Below are 17,378 nucleotides of genomic sequence, written 5' to 3'. Positions count from 1 at the left end.
AGTGGAGGAGGCGGGTACAATTACAACATTTAAAAGGCATCTGGATGGGTACATGAATAGGAAGAGATATGGGCCAAATGCTGGCAAATGGAACTAGATTAATATAGAATATCTGGTCAGCATGAACAAGTTGGACCGAAGCGTCTGTTTCCATGCTGTATAGCTCTATGACTCTCTGACTGTAACAGGTTGATTAGAAAAATAGGTCAACTGCCTGTTGGAAGGCAGTAGGGTAACCATACTTAATGTCAACACTTCAAGAGGAAATTAATCTAATCATCTGGCAAAGGTTTTAATTTTGAGTGATCTAAGCTAGAAAAACATTTGCTCATAAGTTGGGGAGGAGGGTATGACGTGTTTCCCCTCCTCCTTGAAACAAACAGCTTGCTGCCAAGCACCAGCTGGACCAATATTATAAGAAGTCAGATGCACTACAGAAGAAAAAAGAAAGCTCAATGTGTGAAGAGAGGAGCAATGAAAACAGAAGGGATGAAATAAACTTTGAAGAAATGTTTGTGCTATGCCTTTCAAATATATCAGTAGGAAAATGGAACGAGCAGATATTTTAAAAGTGTAACAGGTTTCTTTTTGGATGCTGCCTGAACTGCTGTGCTCTTCCAGCACCACTAATCCAGAATTCTTTTCTATCAAGACTGGAGAAAAGTAGCAATTTTGAGATAGTCACAAGAATTTAATAATGCATGTTATGTTAATCAGGTCTTGTATGGGTATAATGTATTGGCAATGGTTACAAAAACAAACCATAAAAAGGAACAAGTGACAAAATTAAGTGTGTTTAATGAATACAAGTACACACCAGTTAAATTTTAATATTGCCCCTCACCTACAATGTTCTGGAATTTTCATATCGAATAAGTAATGCTGCTTATTTAGTTGTAGTGTTCAATCCACATTTGTCCAATTTAGGTTATCAACGTTCAAATCAATGCATAAATTGAATTGATTCTCAAATTTTGGCTGGTCTGGTAACACATCGAGCTACAATATGTCACAGGAGAATGTAGAAAGTGAAGTATTTGCTATTTTATAAAATAATTCAAATAACCTGGATTTATAAAAACAAATATGAGACTTTGTTCAGTGCTAGTACTCTTGGTATTTCTGAAAGGTTACGGGCAAGCTCTATTCCTTAACTGAGTATGGAAATTAGACTGACACTTCAGTACAACAGGGTTATCTGAAAGAGGTGCCTAATTCAGATAACCTAATAAACCAGAATTAGCTTACCTTTTAGGTGAATGCAAAGGTAATGCCATGACAAAAGAGGAGTGGAGTTTTGAGTGAATTTATCAACACTTTTTCAGACACCATCCTTAAAAATGGATTTCAGATCATTGAAAGAGCAGAAAAAAATCAGTGATCGTAGATCAGATGCCCATTATACATCCTGCCTCAAATTATTAACGGCTAAAATAAAGTTTCTAATCCATTCCCAGTTTTCTACTCCTACCAAAGTTTGAAATATTCTCATTGGTGCATGCAAAATCTTTGTAATGCAAAATGGCTGCCCTCCTGGCCATAAATGTGACAGCACTTCAAAATAATTCAATGAACTGAAATGGTTGAATATTGTTTAAAAGCAAATTAAAAAATACATCTGTTAAACTTGTGCAAAAGTACAAACTGCCTGGTATCACTATGTTATATACATGGGCTGTGCAGGACTCAAAGTGATGTTTAGTTTTGTCCTAGTGTATCTATGACTGGTTCTGAACAAAATGAAAAGTCGTGTAATTTGCTACAACCAGTTCTGAGCAATTTTACCACATACCTGGTGAAGGATTCCTTTAACTTCCCAAAGAAGATACAGGACCTGCATTTTAATAGTAATTCTGTGACCATGTGCCCATTCAACATTGCCAGCCTGTATAGATACATTTCAACACATGTAGATTCAGACAACGGCACTTATAAACTTGGCCACTCACACAGTTGAGTTCAACTTTACCGACATCACACTCACCTACATACATGGAATCCCCTCTAGGCCCAGGTCTTGCAAACATTTTCATCAACTACCATGGGATATGTGTTTCAATGGAATGATGCCTTTCCTCTTACACTTTGTATATTTCTGATATATTGAAATATGTAGTTGTATGTAAGAAAATTCTTACATGCATTAATTGGACCAATCCAATGTGCAAATTCATCTTTGAAGCAGTCTAACAAACTCGCTTTCATCAATGTGGTAGTTGAGAAATCTGCTAATGGGTGTCAACCATGAGCCTTCACCGGTACACTTTGGGATTCTTAAGCTCCACACAAGTTTGACCATATAGGCAAGCGCATAAATATAGCCTAAGCCATTTGTTTGCTGTGCAGGCTTGATTTTGAAATAGGTTAGATCAAATCTATTTTGCAGGGTAATGGCTACCCTGATAAGATACTCACTGTAAACCACACAAACTCAGGATTGTGCCTAAGGTCACCACTTACCGTCCTGAAACATGACCATTCTACAGCATGCAACCATGGAGGGATAAGATGTCTCAAAAACATGAGCTACATGAGAAGCTAGCCATTTCGTGGTGCAATTAAGCTGTAGCCACATGCACGGTATTCTCCACTAATAGGATGATGTCATTAAACTAAAAACCATTCTACATACTGTACCAAGTTATGAATCAGTGTCAGTGTGATGTCATGAATATAGACTAGAAGTATCAATGTGTGGATCATATCAAACAAGACATCTCTCTGGCTATTCACAGATTACTGACTGTACACAATCAATCTGTGCTTGAAAACTAGGAACACAGCATCCAGCATTACATTTGATTCTGCAATTTGGTCATAGTTGTGCAATTATAACAAGAATTACACTGACAACCAAGATTATCAGTCAACTTTGCATAGTAGCTCACTTATGTTTGATACAAGCTACATATATTCATTAATAAAGCCTGTTCCTTGCCGGGCAAAAGAAATTTGCCACTGTTATTACTTTCTCAATGGAATAAAAGCTTGAGGGATAATGTTCCCTGGTGCATTTCTGATAGTGATCCACACCTAATCAGAGTTAACTCACTTTTATTGAATTTAAATAAAAATGTTTTGGGATAATTGTCCCAAAGTGCATTTTCCCTGCCAATGCCACAGCCAATCTGAACCCACATGTCCACAAATTCTCACCCTATTTCTCATGCAGTTCAAATTGATGTTTCCTTTGGAATTTGGCATGCTTCTGTCTGTCCTGATGGAATTAAGATGAAAAACTTTGACAACATGCCACTTTTGTCCACAATCAAAAAATCTTTAAGTTTAAGAAATTATAATAGCCACATAGATTCCTAACCTGAATAGGTTCATGTGATAAATCTGAGCTTAATGGAAGTTTATGTGGTGTAAATATAATGTTCAGATGCAAAACAATTATTGTAAGGAAGAACAGCTGCTTCATGTTCTTTACTGCAGGAATCACGTATTAAATATAATTTATGCACAGTATCTATGAGCAAAAAAAATACATTTTATTGAATTCAAGATAGTTAGAAAGATGAAAACATCATAGAGAGTCTGTGGTTAATTTGTCAGTGCTTGGCATGTCTTTGCTTTAAATTTACTCATTCAACATCACCTTCGCTGGCTTGGCTAATATTTATTGGGCATCCCTAATTGCCCTGAAACTGAGTGATTTGAAAAGCTATTTCACAGGACAGTTAAGAGTCAACTATATTGCTGTGGATCTGGAGTTATATGTAGGCCAGAGCAAGTTAGGACATTAATGAACCAGGTGGGTTTTTACAACAAGAGACGGTAGTTGCATGCCTACCATTAATCTAGCTTTGAATACCTTTTTGAATTCAAATTTCACCATGCCAAATTTCATGTTGGGATTTGAACATATATCCCAATATTAAGCCTTACGCTCTGTATTGGTAGTTCTGTGACATTACCACCACATAACCACCTCACCATATTTTAATTGAATATATTTTCTTAAGTATATTTAATATTTGGATGTGAATTGAAATATGATTGGTAACATATTTTATTGTATTTTCACATTCTGGTAACAAAAATATTTTGAGCATCCTGTAACAAGAACCTTGACGGAAAAGATATGTAAAACTTAATATTCATCTCTCTTTGTTTGGCAAATCAGAAAGCTTGTCATATACTCAGTGTCACTTTAAAGCCTTGGACAGGTGGAAATACAGAACAGGAATGGCAAATCATTCAGCCCCTTAAACCTGGCCCAACACTCAGTAAAATAAGACCATGACTGATACAAATTTCCCATTCTCAACTAGCCCTTATAGCCTTTGAAACCCTGCCTCAAATGGTTTCATCTACTTCGGTCTTATAAATATTCAATGATACTCTCCCCCGTACTGCCTTCTGATGCAGAAAATTCCAAGGCTGTGTAAGACTTTTATGAAAAGCTCCTCTTCACCTCTTAAAAAGATGTTCGCAAATTTTAAGACCTAGTTCCCTTGTTACGGATTGATGCACAAGAGGAAACAATTTTTGCAAGTTCAATATTGTCAAAACCATCTTACACACTTCAATCAATTCACCCTCACCCACTAAACTCCAGTAAAAAACAAGCCCAACTTGTCCATGTCTCCTCATAAGACAAGCCAGCAATTCCAGTTATCAATTTCGCAACAAAATCAGAAACTGCTGGAGTACTCAGCAGGTCGGGTAACATCAATGGGGGAAAAAAAACACATTTGGAGTCCAGAAGTTCTGACGAAGGGTCACTGGACTCGAAATATGTACTTTGTTTTTCCCTCCATAGATGCTTCCTGATTTGCCAAGTCTCTCCAGAACTTTCTGTTTTCATTTCAGATATCTAGCAACCACAGTTCTTTGGTTTACATCAAAGTAGCAAACTTTCTTCAAAAAGACTCCAATGTATTTTACATCCTTCACCAAATAAAGAGACCAAATTTCACACAGCATTACAGACATGTTCTCATTAATGTCGTGTATAGCTGGAGCTTGAGATTTTTACTCTTCTATACAATTCATCTCATAATAAAAGATAGCATCCAATTACCCTTCTTCATATATGCTGTACAAATATCTGAACACCCAAATCCCTCTGCATCATGAAATTCTGCTTTCTTATTCTTCCCATTAAAGTGAACAAATTCACATTGTCCCATATTATACTTCATTTGCTTTATTTTTTACCCACTCATTCAACCTACCTATATCTGCCTACAACATCCTCATGTCTTCTCTACAACATACCTTCTTCCCTGCATTGGTATTGTCTGTGAATTTAGTTTCCATGACTACATTCCCCTCCTCTAATCCATTGATGACAACTGTAAAAGGTGGATTCCCCAGAACACACCCACTCATCATATCCTGCCAATTAAACAAAAACTCATTGACACATATTTTGTTTTCTGCCAACCAATCTCTTATCTAAGCCTATATGTTACCCTATACAACATGAACTTTTATTTTGATGTAATATTATTATTTCTGGAAATTCACTTATAGGCTCCCTTTTATTATCCACAGTGCATGTTACTATTTCAAATAACTCCAATAAATTGGTTAAACATGATTTCCCTTTGACGAGTGTTCAGTCATAACATTTCTACTGTTCACTTCTCACACCTTCCCTATGACAGATGCTAAGCTACCTTGCCTATAATTTCCTGTTTTCTGCCTTCTTCCCTCCTTGAATAGAGGAATTATATTTCGTACTTTCAAGTCCGATTGAATATTTCCAGGATCTAGCAAAGTTTGGAAAACTAACACCAATGCATCTACTTGCTTATGAGCCACCTCTTTTGAGACCCTAGGATGTAATCCATCTGGACCCCAAGTCTTGTCTTGTCAGCATATAACGCCATCTGTTTGCTTGGCACCACTTGCCTTGTATTCATAATTTCACCGAATTCCTCAGTCCCTTCCCACCTCCTGATTCACATGTATAACAGCAATGTTTAATATATCCTCCAATGTGAAGAAAGAAACAAAATATTTGTTCATTTCATCCACCATTTCTTTATTATTTACTATTAGTTTCTTATTTTCACCATGCTTTAGAGGATCAGAGCTCAATTCATTTACTTTTTTTCCCCTTTTCAAGTAACTGTAGAAACTCTTGCTGTCTGTTAGTACATTCCAGCTTGCCTCATTTAATTTCAGATTTCCTCTTCCAGATTAACCTTTCAGCCATTCCCTGCTGGTTTTAATATTCTGACCAATAAATTGACTTTTCACTCATACTTTTGCATTTATATGCATTTTCTTCAAGTTTTATGTTATCTTAACTGATTTAATTAGTGGCTCCTCCCTTTAGACTGTTAGTTGGAATATATTTATTCTGAGTATTCTGTAATATCCTCTTAAATATCTGCCTTGTCTCTATTGATCTATCCTCTAGCCTAGAGTACTAGTCAACTTCAACTCGTTCAGCTTTTATGCCTGTACTGTTGCTTTTATTAAGGTTTAAAATAGGAATTTCCATTCTAACTGAATGTAAAATTTGATCTTATTGTGCTTGCTGCTACCCAGGGGTTCCTTTACTCTAAGTTTCTTAATTAATCCTGTCACACGACATAGTGTTAAGCATAACAATAACTTGTTCTCTGGTCGATTCCAGAATGTCAATTGCTTCTAGTGTCCCCCATGAACCTATTCTTATCTATCTCTTTTAGTTCTCATTTAATTGCTTTCCCAAAGCAACTTCATCCAAAGGGACAGTGTTAATTTTCTCAGGTATGCTGCTGAAATCCAATTCTGTCACCTCTCTGGCTCCTGTGTTGTTACTATATTATAAGACTGCTTATCTATTAGCTATAATGAGCTATAATTTTTTTTAAAAGTGTGAAGACTAAAGTTGTTTTTAATCCCCTCTCTAAAATAAATTCCTTTAACTTCTGGCTCCATCTCTTTCCCTGGTAATGATGGTAACAGTCTGAGATTAAGCCAATCTGTCGACGACATTAGCACCAAATTTGATCCTGAGATGAGATTCTAACCTCATTATGCACATTTGAAGATGATCTTTTCCACCCCTGTTAAATCGCCCAACGTCACCCATCTCAGCTCATTTACTGCTGGAGCCCTCAGTTGTGTTATCTCTGGATTTGATAATAATGTACTCCTGGCCTTTTTATTTTGATGTCTACATTCTTTGGTAATTTTTTGTTTAAGCTTAACTCCTACTCCGGAGTTTGCAGTCTGTGATGTTTTAACTAAATATTGCTTCCGATTTGTTCAACACCAACTTTCGCGTACAAACCACCTCACCAATGTACGATGTAGTGTGTGTCATTTCCAGAGCACTGCTGTGAACATGATCCTCCTGAAAGCTACTTTTTGTTTCTTTCATGAACTGCTTTCCGAAAGAGGTATTTTTCTTAAGGGAAAGCATTTTTGTTTTTATATCAAAATACATGCTTAACTGAAGTACTTTTTTTCAACTTCATTGCGAAGTTTTACAATCTATCTCTAATGCCGGGTATAGCCCCTCTCAGTCCCCAATTCTCAGCTGGTTTACTCTGCAGTGGATCCGATATGACATTTGCGCTGGCTCGCTTTTACCATGAGCTTATCCGTGTCTTCAAATGGTACTTAATACAACAGATTGTTAATGACAGGTAACTAGAAAAGTAGTCTGCTTTTGTGAACATAAATCATACAACTAGGATTCCACAAAGTCACAATTAAAACACACATTTTCCTGACTGGAATATTGGGTATTTTCCCAAAAGACCCGTTCAGAGATGGTATTTTACGCTTCCCTGGAGGGTGGTGGACTTGAACCCGGGTCTCCTCCCTTTATATAGCTCCTGTGAAATGCACTGGGCTTTCCCATTGTTTTAAAAGCTGCATAAGTTGTTGCTGAAACGTTGGTTTCTGAGACAAATGTAGTCCTTGGGCTGTACTACGAAATACTCCAACTTTGCTAATCAGCCTGGCTATGTCTGTTACGATGCATGCCTGGGTCAGGAAGGGACTTGAACCCGGCTCTCCTGTTCCGGGGGTAGGGAGACTCCCACTGTCCCCACAGACTCTGTCCTGCCTTCACTGGGACGGCTGCGCTGGACAAGAACACCTGTTACCGGGCACCCAGAGGAGTTTCGCTTCACTTCGGCCGAACAGCTCAGTGGCAACAGTTCACCTCACCGAGCTCTGCTTTTGGTTTTCCCCAGAGGTAGGAAACACCAGCTGGCCGTATGGATAAGACCGTTAGCTAACATTTCCAAACTAAAACAAAACCACCAGAGTTGGTTAGTTTAGAAGGAAAGCGTGACGTTTAAAGACCAAAACGCCGCGTTTTCAAACATTTGTACTTTCAAGTCGCAGGGAACTTAATCCAATTCACAGCGACTTCAAGAAACCAGGTCAGGTAAAGATGCTGTTCGATCAACCTTACTGTTTGAAGATGAGAGGGGTTAGTTAATGTCCGTCCCTTTTACCTTTTCTCAAAGGCTGGAATAAGTTAAATACTGAGCGAGTTTTGTAAATTCAAGGCTGGGGAAAGATTATATTTCTTTGCATGTGGGGTCGAGAATGGCTGTCATCCCTTTAATATTCCCCAACAATCCTTCAATATCAACAGTGCAGAGCAGTTTTGAAACTATCAACCTCTCGAGAGGACACCATCACTTTAACACACACCATACAGTGGACAAGAGTTACTTTCACCAGCTGGAAAGTGAATATGAACTCCTGCAAACTTAGTGAGAAGCAAGTTGTACACCTTACCGACAAAGTCTTGGGAGAAAACGTGGGCGCGGATTCGGATCGTTCAGCTCGGGAGCAGTAAAAACCAATCAGCTAGATGTAGCTCTACTCCTAGCTGAAGGAAGAACCTGTCTCTAGCCTGTGCAAACTCCGCTGCTCGATTTAAAGCTCTTTTAGCTCAAAAAAAAGTTTTGAGGGTCATCTGACGCGTGACGTCAGGCCTCTGCTGAACTCCGAAAGTTTCAGAGGGATCTCGCAGCCGCCTGTCCATTTAGCCCACAGCTCCTCTCAGTGTGAGCTCTGACCGCCCCTCCCCGGGCTGTTCCGTCCCATATCTATACTGTATCCACGGAGCTTCTACAACTGGTAACTGTTACCAGTATAGCTCGCAGCCCTACCTCGCAATCCGCTAAGCATCTTTCTGAAATATTAATACTGGGATTCAACTGGTCTACACTGCATTAAAGCTACTTCAAACACATTTCAAACAATGGACTTTTACATCCACGTGGACTATTTGCTCCTCAAGAGTGTTAGGAAACAACAATGTGTGGCCTGATAATAAAGAATACTGTCTCCCTCCTTTTACAGGTCGAATTTTCACATCTCCAGCCAGAGGAAGTGGTGGAGGCTGGTACAATTGCAACAGTTAAAAGGCATCTGGATGGGTACATTAATAGGAAGGGTTTGGAGGGATATGGGCCGGGTGCTGGCAGGTGGGACTAGATTGCGTTGGGATATCTGGTCAGCATGGATGGGTTGGACTGAAGGGTCTATTTCCATGCTGTACATCTCTATGATTCTATCTGTCTAAATAATTAGGATTTTCATTGCAAAATAAAGTGACTCCGAGGGTGACACCCCGACTGTCTTTTACCAACATAATCTGTCGAGAATACAAAACTATTTCACAAAAAAAATTATCGTTGACGAGTAATGTCAACATGTTAATGTTTGGAGATGTTATGAAGACTGAGTGACAAGCTGGTTTAATACTGTAGCAATCCCCTTGTGTTCTATGTTAGGATGTCGTTCAATATGTGAAATGAATCCAATAGAAACATAGAAACGAAACAAAACCGTAACTTTTGACTTCACCAACGTATGATCAAACAGGTTTTGTTTTTGACCGGCTCGTTTTCTATTAGAAATACAGAGTTGTCAAGGATTACTACAAAATAACTTAAAACATGAGAATTCCACTCTGGAACGTCGCAAACTGGATTGAAATAATCTCATATGGTAAAATGTTGTTAACATTAAAGACCTAGAAATCTCAATTTAAGCCGTTCCCTGTTTTGAAGAAACGTCACTGGAGCCGAAACTCTGCTCCATCTGCACAGGTGCTGCCAGACCTGTTGAGTTTCTCCAGCACTGGTTTCGTTTGTGGAGGCCGTTCCCAAGATGCATATTGAAATGCAAATGTGCCCTCGCGTTGTGTTTTTGGATTTGCCTTTGCCCAACAAAATAAACTGGGATGACACGAAGAAAAAATTTTAAAATAGCTGTCATTTCCCAGGAATTTTTCAAGTTTGGGTCTGCAAAGACTGTGAAGAGTTCAAAGTTTGGGAGAAGATTCGTCGCCCGGGCGCTCGTTGTTGTGGTGGTGTTCGCCGAGCTGGGCATTTGTGTTGCAGACGTTTCGTCCCCTGTCCGGGTGACTGAAGATGTCACCGGGGACAAAATGTCTGCAACACAAATTCCCAGCTCGGCGAACACCACCACAACAACTATGAAGAGTTATTTAAAGCACACCAGTGATAACACTCAGTTGCACCTTGTACTGACAATCAGACTGAATTGCCCTGCACTCTAGCAGCGATACTCGTGGAAAGTGTAAACTGGAAGATCCTTTTTGTAAAGTCGCCAGAGCCACCAGACGGATGCTGTCTACGTACACGCTGCCTGGAGTGGGTTGATTGCCTCAAACTGGTGGAAGGAAATCTATGTTTATTAAATCTCCCCGGGGGGGGGGACCTTGTGATTGCTTCAGTTTACGTTAAGTAGCTATTTCTTTGATCAGAACATGTTCTGATTGGTCTGGTTTATCGAAAAGCAGAGCTGGATTATGATCTGTGGGAAGAAGTGACTTCGCTCGAAGTGACCCATCTCACTGTTCGAGCGCATCCGCTGACTGTGGTGCCCGGTATATAGGGTATTGAGAAGTGGCTGGTTCTGGTGCACAATATGTACTTAAGGAAACAGCTTTGCATCTTCCAGAAGTACAGTTGGCCTGTATAATGGAGTTTGTTTTCGAAGGTTGCCTCGGGTGAGGATGAAGCGCTGTGATATTCGGGTTTGCGAGTACAAGCCGAGTACGGTGCTGTTGCGCCCCCTCGTTTCTCACCTTCTGGTCTCAATTTCTCGTCCACTGGTGCAAGATTATTTTAGCTGTAAACCTCGAAGATCTTAGCTACCTATTGATAATTTTCTTTTCCCACATCGTTTTTGTGTTGAAAAAGTTCTTAAAACTGGCGAAGTAAAAGTGTAGACATTCTGAAGGAATGATTACTGAGCTTTAACCACGCGGCAGACATGCACATGTCCTGAAAAGGAAGCTGGTGTAGAGAGAATAGATTGAGTGGGGTTGAAGTCAACTTTTAAAATTGTTCTGAATACTCCAGTGTCAAGCTGTGTACATTATTTCAGATTTACACAGACGTCCAACATAAGGACTTATGTTTTGGTCCATATTAGAACAGTCATCGCTATATTCCGCATTCTTTGTAGAACCAAGTTAAAAATCACACAACACCAGGTGAAAGTCCAACAGGTTTAATTGGAAGCACTAGCTTTCTGAGCGCTGCTCCTTCATTGGATGTGGAGGACAGAATTGTAATACATAGAATTTATAGCAAAAGTTTACAGTGTGATATAACAAATTATACATTGAAAAATACCTTGATTGTTTAAGTCTCTCATCTGTTAGAAAGACCATGTTAGTTTCACTTCTTTCATATGTAAATCATAAAACTTGTTTTTTAAAAGTCACATTCTCAGGTTAACTTTAACAATTGGTGTCAGCCCAGATAATGTGTTGAAGGTATTTGCCCTCTGTGTGCTGTTGTCTGTTCCATGATGTTTAGACTGATTCTAATCTAAACATGAGTTAACCGAGTCTTACATGGATTCATTAGAATTGTATGTCAATATTATATCTGCAGGGGAACTAGAGCCCAATCACATTGACCTCACATCACATTTGTTCACAGGTAAATGGATGGCTGGAAAATGGGAAGCCTTCAGAAATGAGATGACAAGAATCCAGAGAAAATATATTCCTGACAGGGTGAAGGGAAGGCTGGTAGGTATAGAGAATGCTGGATGATTAAAGAAATTGAGGGTTTGGTTAAGAAAAAGAAGGAAGCATATGTCAGGTATAGACAGGATAGATCGAGTGAATCCTTAGAAGAGTATAAAGAAAGTAGGAGTATACTTAAGAGGGAAATCAGGAGGGCAAAATGGGGACATGAGATAGCTTTGGCAAATAGAATTAAGGAGAATCCAAAGGGGTTTTACAAATATATTAAGGACAAAAGGGTAACTAGGGACAGAATAGGGCCCCTCAAAGATCAGCAGGTCAGGCTCCTCCCCCGGGACCAGTCCAATCAGATCGTTAGGGACACAGGGCCAAACCCCGCCAACGGGATTATCGCGGTAGGGGAGCCCCACCACTGCCAGGCCGCCATCGATTCGGTGGAGGGGGACTGCGTGGCCGACAGCCCGGTCTCTGATCCCGACCTGACCTTGTATGTGGACGGCTCACGTAGGCTTGTCGAGGGGTCCTACCAAACGGGATGAGCGGTGGTCGACCATACCGGGACCACCCGAGCACAGGGAATGATGGGGGGGCGACACCTCCACCCAGGTCGCGGAACTGGTCGCCCTCACCACCGCACTCCGCCTGGGAACAGGCAAGCGGGTAAACATCTTTACTGACAGTCAGTACGCCTTCAGGGTAGTCCATGATTACATGGCAGCGTGGAGCCGCCGGGGCTTTATCACGGCCGGCAGTGGCCAGATTAAGCACGAAAATACGGTCCGCGACCTGGTGGTGGCCGCACGCCTCCCCCTGCTCACTGCGGTGGTGAAAATCAAAGCACACCAGCGGGCCACCACAGCTGAACAGCGAGGGAATCATTGGGCCGACCTGGCCGCCAAGGTCACCGTGGGCGCGGCGCTACCGCCCGCACATGCAGCACCGGCTACTGAGGTCCGGGGCGTGAAAGTCCTGGACGTCCAGAATTGCGCACAGCCCGGAGAGGTAGAGGACTGGCTGGCAAAGGGTGCAGCCCGCGACCCCGATGGAGTGTGGTGGCATGGTGGCAGGGTCGTGGCCCCCGCGGCCATCAGAACGACCTTGATGCAACTACACCACGAGCCAGACCACGCGGGCTGCGACGGAACACTTGCTAGGCTCCAGACCGACTGGTGGTGGCCTGGCCTCGGCCGCGACGTGGCCAAACCACTGCCGCCGATGCGTTGTCTGCCCCCAGCACAACCCGGGGTGGCCCCTGCACATTCCCCTGGCGCACCCGCCACGGCCCAAGGGGCCCTGGGAGAACCTCCAGGTTGATTTCACAGGCCCCCTAACCTCCAGCCGTGGCAAGAAGTATTGCCTGGTGATTGTTGACCACTTCATGCGCTGGGTAGAAGCCTTCCCTACACGGGACTGTACATCCACCACCGTGGCCAGGGTGCTGGCCTTCGACATCTTCCCGTGCTGGGGGGGGTCCCCCTCCAGATTGACTCGGACCAGGGCACGCACTTCACCGGGTGCGCAATGAAACTGTCCTGCCGCCTCCTAGGCATCAGACAGCGCTTCCACGTCCCGTTCCATCCCCAGAGCTCTGGAGTGGTCGAGCGCATGAATCGGACCCTCAAAGCGGCGATGGCGAAGGCGATCGCCGAAACAGGGCAGGGCTGGGTGGACGTTCTACCTTTCAAACTGATGCGCTTAAGGGCCACCCCAGGCCGCTCCACTGGCCTCACCCCCTTCGAGCTCATGACGGGGAGGGCCATGCGACTACCAGAGAACGTCATGGTCGGGGGGGAAGACATTGCCCCCCTGAGGGACAGGATGACGTGCTATATCAGCCAGCTGGACGCGCAGCTGCGGTCCCTTAGACAAACTGCGCGCGACCAGCAGGACATTAGGGACCAGACAAAACTGCAACCGCATCTGCCCGCCCAACCCCTTCCCGGCATTGGGGACAAAGTCCTGGTCAGGGCCGTCCCCGACCTGCCCGGCTTCGCCCCCCCAGTGGCTGGGACCGCACGAAATCATCCTCACCAGTGAAACTTGTGCCTGTGTCGACATGAAAGGAAAGGGCAGATGGAAACACTGGTCCCAGCTTAAACCCTTCCCTTAAGCCCCGATCGGACAGACACCCCCCCCCCCCTTTGACTTGACTCTAACCACCTCCCTTTTCTCCTTACAGCGTGATGGGCGAACCGGTCCGGGGAGGCCTGCTCCTACACACACTAACCCTACACCCTTGGTAAGGGTGCCTCTCTCTCTCTTCCCACAGATCATGCTTCACCCGTGCACCGCTCTCCTCCCTGCTCTCCTCTTCGCCCTAAAACTGATGCCTTCTTTCCCCGAGATACATGACAACTTCTACCGCCACGGGGTTGCCTTCAATGCATCCGACGCCATCTGTATTCCTGCAAGGGACAAGCCCGACGAGATCGACACGTTCCACAACGCCTGGCTGGAGGTCCTCCCGGGCATACAGACACTCTGTTTATTCTGCACGTCAGAGCGCGACCCGCGGCCGACCTGCCTCCGGCGTGCTGAGGCGATGGACTTGGGGGGTTGCATGTTCGGGACAATGTGTGCCATTCCGGAGGACCTCGCCTCTGCCCCGGCCTTTGATGCTTTCACTTTACGGGATCTGTCTGTTTGCGGGTATTATGAGCCCACCAATGCCGCGGTAATCTCCTTGTATTTGTGCTTTCCACCCGCCCCAACCACACCACCCCCGACCACGACTCCCGAGTTATTGCCATGCCCCACTCTGGGACCGGGGCCCGCAGGGGGACTGGTATTGTGGGATGAGAGAGAGGCCCTTTATGACAATGTCCGACACGAGGTCGTACCTGTGCTGGTCAATATATCGGGCATCCGGGTACCGGACTATTGCACAGCACAGGTACGCAACCTATAGGCCATGATGGGGAAGGAGGTTATACAGAGCGCCATGGATGCCATGGGGGCAACCCACTACCAGACCGACATACATAACACACAGCGACACAGATGGGACATAGTCAACGATGCTCTCACAGGACTCAACACGGGGACATCCGTAGTAAACTCCCTAGACATCCAGGGCCTTAACGAAAAGATCGAGCAACTAAAAGGGGTAATGAGGGACCTGCTACAAAGGTCTCTCACAAATCAGGCAGACCAGGCATTCCTGGGGGAAGAGGGAGCATACATCCAGCTCGACAGCATTGCAGTCCTGGAAACACACGCCCACACCATTAACCGCCTTATAGACCGGGCAAGAGAAAACACGGCCCATATCCATGAGGGGCAGCTGTGCCTGTGGATGGTAGCCCAGATCCGGCATAATCTTGACCAGGTCTGAAGGGGGGAGGTGCCCGACTGGATCAACAGCGCCAAACTGGCCTCACTCGCGAGGCGCTCCGGGCCGCTCGACAGCCGGACTCTGAAGGGTATGACCAGAGTATACCCAGTGATTCCCGACTGTGAGGTCAGTGAGGCGACAGGAGTCGGGATTGTCCTCCTGATCCCTGTGATCACCCCAGGGTCTGGGCTATTTCCCCTGTTTCACATTGAGAACATCGGAATCATATGGGAAAACGCTTCCCTCAAATATCGTTTAGCTCACCACACAGCCATATCTCGAAACGGCGCTGTGTACGGGGTGCCGCTTACAGGCTGCAAACAGAGGGGGGCAATTACCATCTGCCCTCACCCCTTACGAAGGAGTGAAACAGCGGAATGCGGGTTCAACCGTACACAGGGCTGCACCCTTGAAATCGAACCCATGGGCCCCCACTTCACTAGGGCGGGGTATGGTGGAAGGGGACAGTATTATGTTTCCACTCTTGAAACCTCATTTTGGTATAACGGACTGCAGTGCCCAATTCCCCAGCACGAGTTCTGCTTCAGTCCGAGCCCAGAGTGTGGTTCAACAATCGGTAACGTTTATTGATACAGTAACACCGGCGGAGACCACCCGAGGTCCGAATCTCGGCTGTTCTGCTGTTCCCGCGCGCTGCTACACATTATATCCCTTTCTTTGTCAGGATGTGAGGATTTTGAGTATGAATGGGATGATAGTTCGTGCTGCCTGACCTGCTGCGCTTTTCCAGCAACACATTTTCAGCTCTGATCTCCAGCATCTGCAGTCCTCACTTTCCCCTCAAAGATTAGCAAGGCGGCCTTTGTGTGGAGCCACAGAAAATGGGGGAGATACTAAATGAATATTTTGCATCAGTATTTACTGTGGAAAAGGATATGGAAGATATAGACAGTAGGGAAATAGATGGTGGCATCTTGCAAAATGTCCAGATTACAGAGGAGGAAGTGCTGGATGTCTTGAAATGGTTAAAGGTGGATAAATCCCCAGGACCTGATCAGGTGTACCTGAGAATTCTGTGGGAAGCTAGAGAAGTGATTGCTGGGCCTCTTGCTGAGATATTTGTATCATCGATAGTCACAGGTGAGGTGCCGGAAGATTGGAGGTTGGCAAATGTGGTGCCACTGTTTAAGAAAGGTGGTAAGGACAAGCCAAGGAACTATAGACCAGTGAGCCTGACCTCGGTGGTGGGCAAGTTGTTGGAGGGAATCCTGAGGTGCGAGGTCCTGTATTTTGGGAACGCAAATCCTAGCAGGACTTATACACTTAATGGTAAGGTCCTAGGGAGTGTTGCTGAACATAGAGACCTTGGAGTGCAGGTTCATAGCTCCTTGAAAGTGGAGTTGCAGGTAGATAGGATAGTGAAGAAGGCGTTTGGTATGCTTTCCTTTATTGGTCAGAGTATTGAGTACAGGAGTTGGGAGGTCATGTTGCGGCTGTACAGGACATTGGTTAGGCCACTGTTGGAATATTGCATGCAATTCTGGTCTCCTTCCTATCAGAATCATGTTGTGAAACTTGAAAGGGTTCAGAAAAGATTCACAAGGATGTTGCCAGGGTTGGAGGATCTGAGCTACAGGGAGAGGCTGAACAGGCTGAGGCTGTTTTCCCTGGAGCATCGGAGGCTGAGGGGTGACCTTATAGAGGTTTAGAAAATTATGAGGGGCATGGATAGGATAAATAGGCAAAGTCTTTTCCCTGGGGTCAAGGAGTCCAGAACTAGAGGGCATAGGCTTAGGGTGAGAGGGGAAAGATATAAAAGGGGCAACTTTTTCACGCAGAGGGTGGTACGTGTATGGAATGAGCTGCCAGAGGATGTGGTGGAGGCTGGTACAATTGCAACATTTAAGAGGCATTTGGATGGGTATATGAATAGGAAGGGTTTGGAGGGATATGGGCCGGGTGCTGGCAGGTGGGACTAGATTGGATTGGGATATCTGGTTGGCATGGACGGGCTGGACCAAAGGATCTGTTTCCATACTGTACATCTCTATGACTCTATGACATTCCTCATCCAGCTTTTTGAAGGTTAACTAAAGTGCATACTCAAGTGCTTTTATTAAATGCAATAAAAGA

General features: G+C 44.0%; 2 protein-coding genes across 3 annotated transcripts in view; one reads left to right on the top strand and one right to left on the bottom strand.

The window, feature by feature from the left end:
• gja1b (gap junction protein alpha 1b) overlaps positions 1–8,846 on the bottom strand; it is a 19,911-nt gene extending 11,065 nt beyond the window's left edge. The window contains exon 1 of the mRNA XM_072555923.1: positions 8,710–8,846. The gene's annotated coding sequence lies outside the window, so the exon portion shown is untranslated. The remainder of the gene's footprint in view (positions 1–8,709) is intronic.
• On the top strand, positions 7,884–17,378 carry LOC140461485 (uncharacterized). Of its 2 annotated transcripts, XM_072555925.1 has the most exons (3): positions 10,375–10,957; positions 11,901–11,992; positions 14,220–17,378. In XM_072555925.1, exons 2-3 carry the CDS (start codon positions 11,909–11,911, stop codon positions 14,856–14,858), a joined length of 723 nt encoding a protein of 240 aa, XP_072412026.1. In that variant the 5' UTR covers positions 10,375–10,957; positions 11,901–11,908; the 3' UTR covers positions 14,859–17,378. The 2 variants fall into 2 exon arrangements, with proteins under 2 accessions (XP_072412025.1, XP_072412026.1); XM_072555924.1 differs by lacking the exons at positions 10,375–10,957; positions 11,901–11,992 and adding an exon at positions 7,884–8,155.

This window comes from Chiloscyllium punctatum, chromosome 3 (genome assembly GCF_047496795.1).
Source record: "Chiloscyllium punctatum isolate Juve2018m chromosome 3, sChiPun1.3, whole genome shotgun sequence".
NCBI classification, from domain to species: Eukaryota; Metazoa; Chordata; class Chondrichthyes; order Orectolobiformes; family Hemiscylliidae; genus Chiloscyllium; species Chiloscyllium punctatum.
Note: the sequence above shows the minus strand (reverse complement) of the source record. Positions and strands in the feature narration are given on the sequence as shown.